At 46.7% G+C, this 14767-nt stretch overlaps 1 protein-coding gene across 4 annotated transcripts in view; it reads right to left on the bottom strand.

The window, feature by feature from the left end:
• The window catches only part of stau2 (staufen double-stranded RNA binding protein 2), a 359434-nt gene that overhangs the window by 218022 nt on the left and 126645 nt on the right, over window positions 1-14767 (bottom strand). For 3 of the 4 annotated variants that reach the window (XR_006760826.1, XR_006760825.1, XM_045702846.1), the window contains exons 8-10: window positions 14751-14767; window positions 13983-14120; window positions 6066-6203 (exon numbers count right to left, since the gene is read on the bottom strand). The exon at window positions 14751-14767 is cut by the window's right edge and continues 196 nt beyond it. Coding sequence is in view for 2 of the 4 variants with exons in the window: in XM_045702846.1 (XP_045558802.1) it covers window positions 6066-6203; window positions 13983-14120; window positions 14751-14767 (293 nt within the window). In the remaining 2 variants the exon portion in view is untranslated. The remainder of the gene's footprint in view (window positions 1-6065; window positions 6204-13982; window positions 14121-14750) is intronic. The other variant, XM_045702847.1, reaches the window with a different exon arrangement.

Below are 14767 nucleotides of genomic sequence, written 5' to 3' on the forward strand. Positions count from 1 at the left end.
TATATTATAGATGTGTATAGATGTTATATATTATAGATGTTATATATTATGGATGTGATAGATGTTATATATTATAGATGTTATATATTATAGATGTGTATAGATGTTAGATGTTATAGATGTTATATATTATGGATGTGATAGATGTTATATATTATAGATGTGTATAGATATTATATATTATAGATGTTATAGATGTTATATATTATTGATGTATGATGTGTAAAGATGTTATATATTATAGATGTGTATAGATGTGTTAGATGTTATAGATAGATATTATAGATATTATAGATGTGTATAGATATTATAGCTGTGTATAGATGTTAGATATTATAGATGTTAGATGTTATAGATGTTATAGATATTATAGATATGTATAGATGTTAGATATTATAGATGTTAGATGTTATAGATGTGTATAGATGTTAGATGTTAGATTTTATAGATGTGTATAGATGTTATTTATAATTGATGTTATAGATGTTATATATTATTGATGTGTTAGATGTTAGATATTATAGATGTTATATAATATAGATGTTATATAGATATATATAACATATATAACATCTATAATATATAACATCTATACACATCCATAATATAAAACATTATAATATTATAGATGTGTGATATTATAGATGTGCATAGATGTTATATATGGTATATATTATAGATGTTATAGATGTTAGATATTATAGATGCTAGATGTTATAGATGTTATATATTATATATGATATAGATGTGTTAGATGTTATATATTATAGATGCTATAGATGTGTATAGATGTTAGATGATATAGATGTGTATCGATGTGTATAGATGTTATATATTATAGATGTTATATATTATAAATGTTAGATTTTATAGATGTGTATAGATGTTATATATTATAGATGTTAGATGTTAGATGTGTTAGATGTTATAGATGTGTATAGATGTGTTAGATGTTATATATTATAGATGTTAAAGATGTTAGATGTTATAGATATTATAGATGTTACATATTATAGATGTGTTATAGATGTTAGATATTATAGATGTGTATAGATGTTAGATATGTTATATATTATAGATTTGTTATAGATATTATATATTATAGATGTGTATAGATGTTAGATGTTATAGATGTTAGATATTATACATGTGTATAGATGTTAGATATTGTACATGTGTATAGATGTTATAGATGTGTATAGATATTAGATATTATGGATGTGTATTGATGTTAGATGTGATATATTATAGATGTGTATAGATGTTAGATATTATAGTTGTTCTTAGCTAGCTACATAGCCGTCTTTGTATCAAAGATAATTGTGTAGTTTAGAGTAACTGAGTAATTATCGAGGCTAGCTATCTTCGTCCTCCTAACGTAGTCAACACTGCTAGCTGCTAGCTAGCTAGTCATCACTGTTAGCTAGCCAACTTCTACCGACTAACAGCACCGCAGAAACTATTACATTACAACGCAACGACTTGATTAGTGTGGTGTTAGTTAGCCAGCTACATAGTTGTCTGTGCTGTCTCTGTATCTAAGATAATTGTGTAGTTTGAGTTTGAGTATTATCGAGGTGTGCTAGCCAGCGCGACGCGGCGCCAGACTTACTCAACACACCTAGTCATCATTAACCCACTGCCAGATAGCCATCCGTTACCGACTAGCAGCGCTGTAGTTACTAATACTTCACAACGGAACGATTTGACTAGTGCAGTGTTACCTAGCGAGCTACCTAGTTGTCTTTGTCATAGCTTGATAATTGTTAATTGATAATTGTTAGCTAGCCAGCCATCGAGGTTAGCTAGCCAGCTATTTCCGTCCCCCGCGACGCCATTTTTCCTAACCTAGCCAACTATTACCGCCGAGCAGCATTGTTGAAACTAAATACACTACAAGGAACGTCTTGATTAGTGTTATGTTAGCTAGCTAGCTACAAAGTTGCTTTGTATCATGACAAGGTGTAGTACTGAAACTACCGAGGTTACCTAGCCAGCTACTCGTTCAAAGTCAACAACGCAGCCACTGCTAGCTAGCCTACTCCACCAGCCAGCAGTACTGTATCATTTTTGTCAATAACATTTTTGCAACGAAAGCTTAACTTCCTGAACATTCGAGACGTGTAGTCCACTTGTCACTCCAATCTCATTTGCATTAGCGTAGCCTCTTCTGTAGCTTGTCTACTATGTGTCTGCCTATCCCTGTTCTCTCTCCTCTGCACAGGCCATACAAACGCTCCACACCGCGTGGCCGCTGCCGCTCTAACCTGGTGGTCCCAGCGCGCACGACCCACGTGGAGTTCCAGGTCTCCGGCAGCCTCTGGAACTGCCGGTCTGCGGCCAACAAGGCTGAGTTCATCTCAGCCTATGCTACCCTCCAGTCCCTAGACTTCCTGGCGCTGACGGAAACATGGATCACCACAGATAACACTGCTACTCCTACTGCTCTCTCCTCGTCTGACTACGTGTTCTCGCATACCCCTAGAGCATCGAGCCAGCGGGGTGGTGGCACTGGAATCCTCATCTCTCCCAAGTGGACATTCTCTCTTTCTCCCCTGACCCATCTGTCTATCTCCTCATTTGAATTCCATGCTGTCACAGTTACCAGCCCTTTCAAGCTTAACATCCTTATCATTTATCGCCCTCCAGGTTCCCTTGGAGAGTTCATCAATGAGCTTGACGCCTTGATAAGTTCCTTTCCTGAGGATGGCTCACCTCTCACAGTTCTGGGTGACTTTAACCTCCCCACGTCTACCTTCGACTCATTCCTCTCTGCCTCCTTCTTTCCACTCCTCTCCTCTTTCGACCTCACCCTCTCACCTTCCCCCCCTACTCACAAGGCAGGCAATACGCTTGACCTCATCTTTACTAGATGCTGTTCTTCCACTAATCTCATTGCAACTCCCCTCCAAGTCTCCGACCACTACCTTGTATCCTTTTCCCTCTCGCTCTCATCCAACACTTCTCACTCTCCCCCTACTCGGATGGTATTGCGCCGTCCCAACCTTCGCTCTCTCTCTCCCGCTACTCTCTCCTCTTCCATCCTATCATCTCTTCCCTCTGCTCAAACCTTCTCCAACCTATCTCCTGATTCTGCCTCCTCAACCCTCCTCTCCTCCCTCTCTGCATCCTTTGATTTCCTCTGTCCCCTATCCTCCAGGCCGGCTCGGTCCTCCCCTCCTGCTCCGTGGCTCGACGACTCACTGCGAGCTCACAGAACAGGGCTCCGGGCAGCCGAGCGGAAATGGAGGAAAACTCGCCTCCCCTGCGGACCTGGCATCCTTTCACTCCCTCCTCTCTACATTTTCCTCTTCTGTCTCTGCTGCTAAAGCCACTTTCTACCACTCTAAACTCCAAGCATCTGCCTCTAACCCTAGGAAGCTCTTTGCTACCTTCTCCTCCCTCCTTAATCCTCCTCCCCCTCCCCCCCTCCTCCCTCTCTGCGGATGACTTCGTCAACCATTTTGAAAAGAAGGTTGACGACATCCGATCCTCGTTGCTAAGTCAAACGACACTGCTGGTCCTGCTCACACTGCCCTACCCTGTGCTTTGACCTCTTTCTCCCCTCTCTCTCCAGATGAACTCTCGCGTCTTGTGACGGCCGGCCGCCCAACAACCTGCCCACTTGACCCTATCCCCTCCTCTCTTCTCCAGACCATTTCCGGAGACCTTCTCCCCTACCTCACCTCGCTCATCAACGCATCCTTGACCGCTGGCTACGTCCCTTCCGTCTTCAAGAGAGCGAGAGTTGCACCCCTTCTGAAAAAACCTACACTCGACCCCTCCGATGTCAACAACTACAGGCCAGTATCCCTTCTTTCCTTTCTCTCCAAAACTCTTGAACGCGCCGCGCTTGGCCAGCTCTCTTGCTATCTCTCTCAGAATGACCTTCTTGATCCTAATCAGTCAGGTTTCAAGACTGGGCATTCAACTGAGACTGCTCTTCTCTGTGTCACGGAGGCTCTCCGCACTGCTAAAGCTAACTCTCTCTCCTCTGCTCTCATCCTTCTAGACCTATCTGCTGCCTTTGATACCGTGAACCATCAGATCCTCCTCTCCACCCTCTCCGAGCTGGGCATCTCCGGCACCGCGCACGCTTGGATTGCGTCCTACCTGACAGGTCGCTCCTACCAGGTGGCGTGGCGAGAATCTGTCTCCGCACCACGTGCTCTCACCACTGGTGTCCCCCAGGGCTCTGTTCTTGGCCCACTCCTATTCTCGCTATACACCAAGTCACTTGGCTCTGTCATATCCTCACATGGTCTCTCATATCATTGCTATGCAGATGACACACAATTAATCTTCTCCTTTCCCCCTTCTGACAACCAGGTGGCGAATCGCATCTCTGCATGTCTGGCAGACATATCAGTGTGGATGACGGATCACCACCTCAAGCTGAACCTCGGCAAGACGGAGCTGCTCTTCCTCCCGGGGAAGGACTGCCCGTTCCATGATCTCGCCATCACGGTTGACAACTCCCTTGTGTCCTCCTCCCAGAGTGCTAAGAGCCTTGGCGTGACCCTGGACAACACCCTGTCGTTCTCCACCAACATCAAGGCGGTGACCCGATCCTGTAGGTTCATGCTCTACAACATTCGCAGAGTACGACCCTGCCTCACACAGGAAGCGGCGCAGGTCCTAATCCAGGCACTTGTCATCTCCCGTCTGGATTACTGCAACTCGCTGTTGGCTGGGCTCCCTGCCTGTGCCATTAAACCCCTACAACTCATCCAGAACGCTGCAGCCCGTCTGGTGTTCAACCTTCCCAAGTTCTCTCACGTCACCCCGCTCCTCCGCTCTCTCCACTGGCTTCCAGTCGAAGCTCGCATCCGCTACAAGACCATAGTGCTTGCCTACGGAGCTGTGAGGGGAACGGCACCTCCGTACCTTCAGGCTCTGATCAGGCCCTACACCCAAACAAGGGCACTCCGTTCATCCACCTCTGGCCTGCTCGCCTCCCTACCTCTGAGGAAGCACAGTTCCCGCTCAGCCCAGTCAAAACTGTTCGCTGCTCTGGCACCCCAATGGTGGAACAAGCTCCCTCACGACGCCAGGACAGCGGAGTCAATCACCACCTTCCGGAGACACCTGAAACCCCACCTCTTCAAGGAATACCTGGGATAGGATAAAGTAATCCTTCTAACCCCCCCCTTAAAAGATTTAGATGCACTATTGTAAAGTGGCTGTTCCACTGGATATTATAGGTGAATGCACCAATTTGTAAGTCGCTCTGGATAAGAGCGTCTGCTAAATGACTAAAATGTAAATGTAAATATATTATAGATGTGTATAGATGTTAGATGTTATAGATATTATAGATGTGCATATATGTTATACATATTATAGATGTGTATAGATGTGTATAGATGTTATATATTATAGATATTATAGATGTTAGATATTATAGATGTGTATTGATGTTAGATGTTATAGATGTGTTATAGATGTTATAGATGTGTATAGATGTTAGATATTATACATGTGTATAGATGTTATAGATGTGTATAGATGTGTATAGATGTTATAGATGTTAGATATTATAGATGTGTATAGATATTAAATATTATAGCTGTGTATTGATGTTAGATGTGTATAGATGTGTATAGATATGTATAGATGTTAAATATTATAGATGTGTATCGATGTTAGATGTGTTATAGATGTTATAGATGTTATAGATATTATAGATGTGATATATTATAGATGTGTATAGATGTTAGATATTATAGATGTTATATATTATAGATGTGTATAGATATTAGATGTTATAGATGTGTATAGATGTGTATAGATGTGTATAGATGTTATATATTATAGATGTGTATAGATGTTAGATATTATAGATGTGTTATAGGTGTTATAGATGTGTATAGATGTTAGATATTATACATGTGTATAGATGTTAGATATTATAGATATTAGATATTATAGATGTGTATAGATGTGTATAGATGTGTATAGATGTTAGATATTATAGATGTGTATAGATGTTAGATATTATAGAGGTGTTATAGATATTATAGAGGTGTGATATATTTTAAAGAGGGGTTATAATGCGTTATAACCTCAGTAGGGCTCTGTGGGCAGGTGGAGGCCTTGTATCCCAGCTGTAGTAGCATGGCCTCGGCAGCATTCCGCTTCGCCACCTTCTTATTTGGCCCTGTTCCCGTGGCTACCTCGCCGCACACCTTCACCTGCACAGACAACACACAGACAGACAACAGTGCCTACTGTATATTACAGAGAACTACATTTCCTACTGTATATTACAGAGAACTACATTTCCTATTATATATTACAGAGAACTACATTTCCTATTATATACTACAGAGGACTACATTTCCTATTACATACTACAGAGGACTACATTTCCTATTATATATTACAGAGAACTACATTTCCTATTATATACTACAGAGGACTACATTTCCTATTATATATTACAGAGGACTACATTTCCTATTATATATTACAGAGGACTACATTTCCAATATACCCAGTTTATTAGGTACACCCATCTAGTACCGGGTCAGACCCCCCTTTGCCTCCAGAACAGCCCAAATTCTTCGGGGCATGGAAATATTGCTCAATTGGTATCAAGGGACCTAACGTGTGCCAGGAAAACATTCCCCCACACCATTACACCACCAGCCTGTTTTCCGTTGACCCCAGGAAAGGATGGGGTCATGAACTCATGTCGGTTAAGCCACTTCCTGATTCTGCCATCAGTACAACGCAACAGGAACAAGGATTAGTCGGACCAGGCGACGTTCTTCCAGTCCACTGGAGCCTCTTCTTCTTGTTTTTAGCTGATAGGTGAGGAACCCGGTGTGGTCGCCGTTATCTGCCCGTTTGTGGACCGCCTGTTAGCTTGCACGATTCTTGCCATTCTCCTCCGACTTCTCTCAATCAACGAGCTGTTTTTCACCCACAGGACTGGCGCTGACCGGATGTTTTTTTGTTTGTCGTACCATTCTCAGTAAACCTCTAGACACTGGCGTGCGTTAAAAGGCCAGGAGTTAGAGCGTTTCTGAGATACTGGAAACGGGCCTGCCTGCCTGCCTGCCTGCCTGCCTGCCTTGCCTTGCCTGCCTGCCTTGCCTGCCTGCCTTGCCTGTCTGCCTTGCCTGCCTGCCTGCCTTGCCTGCCTTGCCTGCCTCTCCTGCCTGCCTGCCTGCCTGCCTTGCCTGCCTGCCTTGCCTGCCTGCCTGCCTGCCTTGCCTGCCTCTCCTGCCTGCCTGCCTTGCCTGCCTGCCTGCCTTGCCTGCCTGCCTGCCTTGCCTGCCTGCCTGCCTGCCTTGCCTGCCTGCCTGCCTGCTTGCCTGCCTCGCCTGCCTGCCTGCCTGCTTGCCTGCCTCTCCTGCCTGCCTGCCTGCCTTGCCTGCCTGCCTGCCTTGCCTGCCTGCCTGCCTGCCTTGCCTGCCTCTCCTGCCTGCCTGCCTGCCTTGCCTGCCTTGCCTGCCTGCCTGCCTGCCTTGCCTGCCTCTCCTGCCTCTCCTGCCTGCCTGCCTCCTCTGCCTGCCTGCCTGCCTTGCCTTGCCTGCCTGCCTTGCCTGCCTGCGTGCCCCTGCCTGCCTGCCTGCCTGCCTGCCTGTCTTGCCTGGCTGCCTGCCTGCCTGCCTCAAGAGGCTCAACAACAGTCTACAACGGCTCCTTTGACTGTTTCAAGTAACTCTGAAGGAAGCTTTAAATAAATCACACAGTTAACTGACAACAAACACCTAATAAAATTACTTTATTGATGATCCAATCATTCAATGATAAAAAAAATTAAAAAACCTAGCTCTGTCGCTAACAAGCCATCAGATACAAGGTAAATAGAGGGGTTTAACTAGACTAACAAGCCATCAGATACAAGGTAAATAGAGGGGTTTAACTAGACTAACAAGCCAGGACAGAGTGAACCTAGTGCTCTCAGCCAGGACAGGGTGAACCTAGTGCTCTCAGCCAGGACAGGGTGAACCTAGTGCTCTCAGCCAGGACAGAGTGAAGCTAGTGCTCTCAGCCAGGACAGAGTGAACCTAGTGCTCTCAGCCAGGACAGGATGAACCTAGTGCTCTCAGCCAGGACAGAGTGAACCTAGTGCTCTCAGCCAGGACAGAGTGAACCTAGTGCTCTCAGCCAGGACAGAATGAACCTAGTGCTCTCAGCCAGGACAGAGTGAACCTAGTGCTCACAGCCAGGACAGAGTGCTCTCAGCCAGGACAGAGTGAACCTAGTGCTCTCAGCCAGGACAGAGTGAACCTAGTGCTCTCAGCCAGGACAGGATGAACCTAGTGCTCTCAGCCAGGACAGAGTGAACCTAGTGCTCTCAGCCAGGACAGAATGAACCTAGTGCTCTCAGCCAGGACAGAGTGAACCTAGTGCTCTCAGCCAGGACAGAGTGAACCTTGTGCTCTCAGCCAGGACAGAATTAACCTAGTGCTCTCAGCCAGGACAGAGTGAACCTAGTGCTCTCAGCCAGGACAGAGTGAACCTAGTGCTCTCAGCCAGGACAGAATGAACCTAGTGCTCTCAGCCAGGACAGAGTGAACCTAGTGCTCTCAGCCAGGACAGAGTGAACCTAGTGCTCTCAGCCAGGACAGAGTGAACCTAGTGCTCTCAGCCAGGACAGAATGAACCTAGTGCTCTCAGCCAGGACAGGGTGAACCTAGTGCTCTCAGCCAGGACAGAATGAACCTAGTGCTCTCAGCCAGGACAGGGTGAACCTAGTGCTCTCAGCCAGGACAGAGTGAACCTAGTGCTCTCAGCCAGGACAGAATGAACCTAGTGCTCTCAGCCAGGACAGGGTGAACCTAGTGCTCTCAGCCAGGACAGAATGAACCTAGTGCTCTCAGCCAGGACAGGGTGAACCTAGTGCTCTCAGCCAGGACAGAATGAACCTAGTGCTCTCAGCCAGGTCAGAGAGAACCTAGTGCTCTCAGCCAGGACAGAGTGAACCTAGTGCTCTCAGCCTAGTGCTCTCAGCCAGGACAGAGTGAACCTAGTGCTCTCAGCCAGGACAGAGTGAACCTAGTGCTCTCAGCAAGGACAGAGAGAACCTAGTGCTCACAGCCAGGACAGAGAGAACCTAGTGCTCTCAGCCTAGTGCTCTCAGCCAGGACAGAGTGAACCTAGTGCTCACAGCCAGGACAGAGTGAACCTAGTGCTCACAGCCAGGACAGGGTGAACCTAGTGCTCTCAGCCAGGACAGAGTGAACCTAGTGCTCTCAGCCAGGACAGAGTGAACCTAGTGCTCTCAGCCAGGACAGAGTGAACCTAGTGCTCTCAGCCAGGACAGAGTGAACCTAGTGCTCTCAGCCAGGACAGAGTGAACCTAGATCTCTCAGCCAGGACAGAGTGAACCTAGTGCTCTCAGCCAGGACAGAGTGAACCTAGTGCTCTCAGCCAGGACAGAGTGAACCTAGTGCTCTCAGCCAGGACAGAATGAACCTAGTGCTCTCAGCCAGGACAGGGTGAACCTAGTGCTCTCAGCCAGGACAGAATGAACCTAGTGCTCTCAGCCAGGACAGGGTGAACCTAGTGCTCTCAGCCAGGACAGAATGAACCTAGTGCTCTCAGCCAGGACAGAGTGAACCTAGTGCTCTCAGCCTAGTGCTCTCAGCCAGGACAGAGTGAACCTAGTGCTCTCAGCCTAGTGCTCTCAGCCAGGACAGAGTGAACCTAGTGCTCTCAGCCAGGACAGAGTGAACCTAGTGCTCTCAGCCAGGACAGAGTGAACCTAGTGCTCTCAGCCAGGACAGAGTGAACCTAGTGCTCTCAGCCAGGACAGAATGAACCTAGTGCTCTCAGCCAGGACAGGGTGAACCTAGTGCTCTCAGCCAGGACAGAATGAACCTAGTGCTCTCAGCCAGGACAGAGTGAACCTAGTGCTCTCAGCCAGGACAGAGTGAACCTAGTGCTCTCAGCCAGGACAGAATGAACCTAGTGCTCTCAGCCAGGACAGGGTGAACCTAGTGCTCTCAGCCAGGACAGAATGAACCTAGTGCTCTCAGCCAGGACAGAATGAACCTAGTGCTCTCAGCCAGGACAGAGTGAACCTAGTGCTCTCAGCCTAGTGCTCTCAGCCAGGACAGAGTGAACCTAGTGCTCTCAGCCAGGACAGAGTGAACCTAGATCTCTCAGCCAGGACAGAGTGAACCTAGTGCTCTCAGCCAGGACAGAGTGAACCTAGTGCTCTCAGCCAGGACAGAGTGAACCTAGTGCTCTCAGCCAGGACAGAATGAACCTAGTGCTCTCAGCCAGGACAGGGTGAACCTAGTGCTCTCAGCCAGGACAGAATGAACCTAGTGCTCTCAGCCAGGACAGGGTGAACCTAGTGCTCTCAGCCAGGACAGAGTGAACCTAGTGCTCTCAGCCTAGTGCTCTCAGCCAGGACAGAATGAACCTAGTGCTCTCAGCCTAGTGCTCTCAGCCAGGACAGAGTGAACCTAGTGCTCTCAGCCTAGTGCTCTCAGCCAGGACAGAGTGAACCTAGTGCTCTCAGCCAGGACAGAGTGAACCTAGTGCTCTCAGCCAGGACAGAGTGAACCTAGTGCTCTCAGCCAGGACAGAGTGAACCTAGTGCTCTCAGCCAGGACAGAATGAACCTAGTGCTCTCAGCCAGGACAGGGTGAACCTAGTGCTCTCAGCCAGGACAGAATGAACCTAGTGCTCTCAGCCAGGACAGGGTGAACCTAGTGCTCTCAGCCAGGACAGAATGAACCTAGTGCTCTCAGCCAGGACAGAATGAACCTAGTGCTCTCAGCCAGGACAGAGTGAACCTAGTGCTCTCAGCCTAGTGCTCTCAGCCAGGACAGAGTGAACCTAGTGCTCTCAGCCAGGACAGAGTGAACCTAGTGCTCTCAGCCAGGACAGAGTGAACCTAGTGCTTCATGAACAGATAATAATTTCCGTCATACAGCCCACGTTGTCCAAGTAGTACATCGGTTTATACGGGACATTGACGCAGAAATAACCTTTTAGAACCCAATCTCGTCATTTCCATGTGATGCTATGTGATTACAGTATTACATTAGGACCAGCGTGGTATTCAGAGTACTACGCGCCCCAAATGGCACCCTATTCCCTATATAGTGCACTACTTTTGACCAGAGCTCTACGGGTCTCTCTGTGGGCTCTGGTCGAAAGTAGTGCACTGTATAGGGAATAGGGTGCCATTTGGGATGCACACCACCCCCGAGTCCCCACGTCTCTACTGTAACCTTCTCACTCATTATAAAATAATTGATCTGATCAATTAGTCAATCAGAAAGATCAATGAAGCATAATCAAGTAAAGGTTGGAAGGAAGTAAAGAATTAGGGGCGAAAGCCAGAGCAACTTCAGTGTGCCTGATTTCTGTTCATATTGAATGAAGTGAGTACTTGAACAACTGACAGATTTTTGAGAATGACATAAAGCGGGTTTATTTCCTGGTGTGTGTTATAGAGGTGTGACTTGGATGTGTTTCACAGCATGTCTTCACTGAACCACGGTAAAGCTAGTTTACTGTAGTTTACTGAACCACGGTAAAGCTAGTTAACTGAACCACGGTAAAGCTAGTTTACTGAACCACGGTAAAGCTAGTTAACTGAACCATGGTAAAGCTAGTTTACTGAACCACGGTAAAGCTAGTTTACTGAACCACGGTAAAACTAGTTAACTGTAGTTCACTGAACCACGGTAAAGCTAGTTTACTGAACCACGGTAAAGCTAGTTAACTGTAGTTAACTGAACCACGGTAAAGCTAGTTTACTGTAGTTTACTGAACCACGGTAAAGCTAGTTTACTGTAATTTACTGAACCATGGTAAAGCTAGTTTACTGTAGTTTACTGAACCACGGTAAAGCTAGTTTACTGAACCACGGTAAAGCTAGTTAACTGTAGTTTACTGAACCACAGTAAAGCTAGTTAACTGAACCACGGTAAAGCTAGTTAACTAAACCACAGTTAACTAGTTCACTGAACCACGGTAAAGCTAGTTAACTAAACCACGGTAAAGCTAGTTAACTGTAGTTTACTGAACCATGGTAAAGCAAGTTACAGTTAGGTCGGAAGTTTACATACACCTTAGCCAAATACATTTAAATTCAGTTTTTCACAATTCCTGACATTTAATCCTAGTAACAATTCCCTGTCTTAGGCCAGTTAGGATCACCACTTTATTTTAAGAATGTGAAATGTCAGAATAATAGTAGAGAGAATTATTTCTTTCAGCTTTTATTTCTTTCATCACATTCCCAGTGGGTCAGAAGTTTACATACACTCAATTAGTATTTGGTAGCATTGCCTTTAAATGGTTTACCTTGGGTCAAACGTTTCGGGTAGCCTTCCACCAGCTTCGCACAATAAGTTGGGTGAATTTTGGCCCATTCCACCTGACAGAGCTGGTGTAACTGAGTCAGGTTTGTAGGCCTCCTTGCTCGCACACACTTTTTCAGTTCTGCCCACAAATTTTCCATAGGATTGAGGTCAGGGCTTTGTGATGGCCACTCCAATACCTTGACTTTGTTGTCATTCAGCCATTTTGCCACAACTTTGGAAGCTTGGGTCATTGTCCATTTGGAAGACCCATTTGCGACCAAGCTTTAACTTCCTGACTGATGTGTTGAGATGTTGCTTCAATATATCCACGTAATTTTCCTGCCTCATGATGCCATCTATTTTGTGAAGTGCACCAGTCCCTCCTGCAGCAAAGCACCCCCACAACATGATGCTGCCACCCCCGTGCTTCACGGTTGGGATGGTGTTCTACGGCTTGCAAGCCTCCCTCTTTTTCCTCCAAACATAACGATGGTCATTATGGCCAAACAGTTCTATTTTTGTTTCATCAGACCAGAGGACTTTTCTCCAAAAAGTACGATCTTTGTCCCCATGTGCAGTTGCAAACCGTAGTCTGGCTTTTCTATGGTGGTTTTGGAGCAGTGGCTTCAAAACTATAGTTTGTTAACAAGAAATGTGTGGAGTGGCTGAAAAACGAGTTTTAATGACTCCAACCTAAACGTATGTAAACTTCCTACTTCAACTGTATCTATCCCCTTATGTATCTATCCCCTTATGTATCTATCCCCTTATGTATCTATCCTCTTATGTATCTATCCCCTTATGTATCTATCCCCTTATGTATCTATCCCCTATGTATCTATCCTCTTATGTATCTATCCTCTTATGTATCTATCCCCTTATGTATCTATCCCCTATGTATCTATCCTCTTATGTATCTATCCTCTTATGTATCTATCCCCTTATGTATCTATCCCCTTATGTATCTATCCCCTTATGTATCTATCCCCTTATGTATCTATCCCCTTATGTATCTATCCCCTTATGTATGTATCCTCTTATGGATCTATCCCCTTATGTATCTATCCCCTTATGTATGCCTTATGTATCTATCCCCTTATGTATCTATCCCCTTATGCATGCCTTATGTATCTATCCCCTTATGTATCTATCCCCTTATGTATCTATCCCCTTATGTATCTATCCCCTTATGTATCTATCCCCTTATGTATCTATCCCCTTATGTATCTATCCCCTTATGTATCTATCCCCTATGTATCTATCTATCTAATATCCATATATACTACCTTGATGTTTTCACTGGTAAAAGGGGACCTTCAGACAAGTCTTGTGAGCATCCTAGAGCAAAACACCCTTTGTGTTTGTGAGAGTCCCAGCTTTCCACAGAGTGGTCATGATAGCTTGAAGGCCAAACCGTTCGGACTCTACATTCTACATTTTCCGTGAGGAGACCGATATACGGGATGTCTCACGGTCCGACAAACCCCGCTCTGCCACCTTTCAGCGCGATATCGACGGATTGAGACTCAGATACAAACTGATATCTCCAGCTTAAACAGACGGATTTTTGAGGGGGAATATCTCTTACGTTAATCAGATTTCCACAGGGGGCGCGACCATTGTAGACTAAAGGGTTAAAGATTTATCTGATACTCTACGCAAATAAATCTCTCTTTCCCTCGATCCCTCCCTCCATACCTGCATGATGAACTCCCTGCGTCGAGGCATGCCCCTCTCAGACAGTAAGAGGTATTCTGGTTCCTTCTCCTTCTTGGCCTGTTGTATCTGAGCCAGCCTGCTGATAGGGTTCATCCCCTGGCCATAATCAGGACCTGTCTGAGGGGCAGAGAGTGTTGAAAAGCACTTTAAATAAAGTTGGATTTAGAAAGCTACATGGTTGTTTGGTGGTTGAGCCCCACCAACCCCCCTCTCCAACCCCCCTCTCCAGCCCCCTTTCCAGCCCCCTCTCCAGCCCCCTCACCAGCCCCCTCTCCAGCCCCCTCTCCAACCCCCTCTCCAACCCCAGCCCCCTCTCCAGCCCCCTCTCCAACCCCCTCTCCAACCCCAGCCCCCTCTCCAGCCCCCTCTCCAACCCCAGCCCCCTCTCCAACCCCCTCTCCAGCCCCCTTTCCATCTCCATCCCCAACCCCCTTCTCCAGCCCCCTCTCCCCTCCAGCCCCCCTCCATCCCCAACCCCATCTCCAGCCCCCTCTCCATCTCCAGCCCCCTCCAGCCCCAACCCCATCTCCAGCCCCCTCTCCATCTCCAGCCCCCTCTCCACGTCCAGCCCCTCTCCAGCCCCCCCTCCAGCCCCAACCCCTCTCCATCTCCAACCCCCTCTCCAGCCCCCCTCCAGCCCCAACCCCATCTCCAGCCCCCTCTCCATCTCCAGCCCCCCTCCAGCCCCAACCCCATCTCCAGACCCCTCTCCATCTCCAGCCCCCTCTCCATCTCCAGCCCTGGTACCTTGAGGATGGTCTTGG

The sequence above is a fragment of the Salmo salar genome, chromosome ssa19, assembly GCF_905237065.1.
Source record: "Salmo salar chromosome ssa19, Ssal_v3.1, whole genome shotgun sequence".
NCBI lineage: Eukaryota > Metazoa > Chordata > Actinopteri > Salmoniformes > Salmonidae > Salmo > Salmo salar.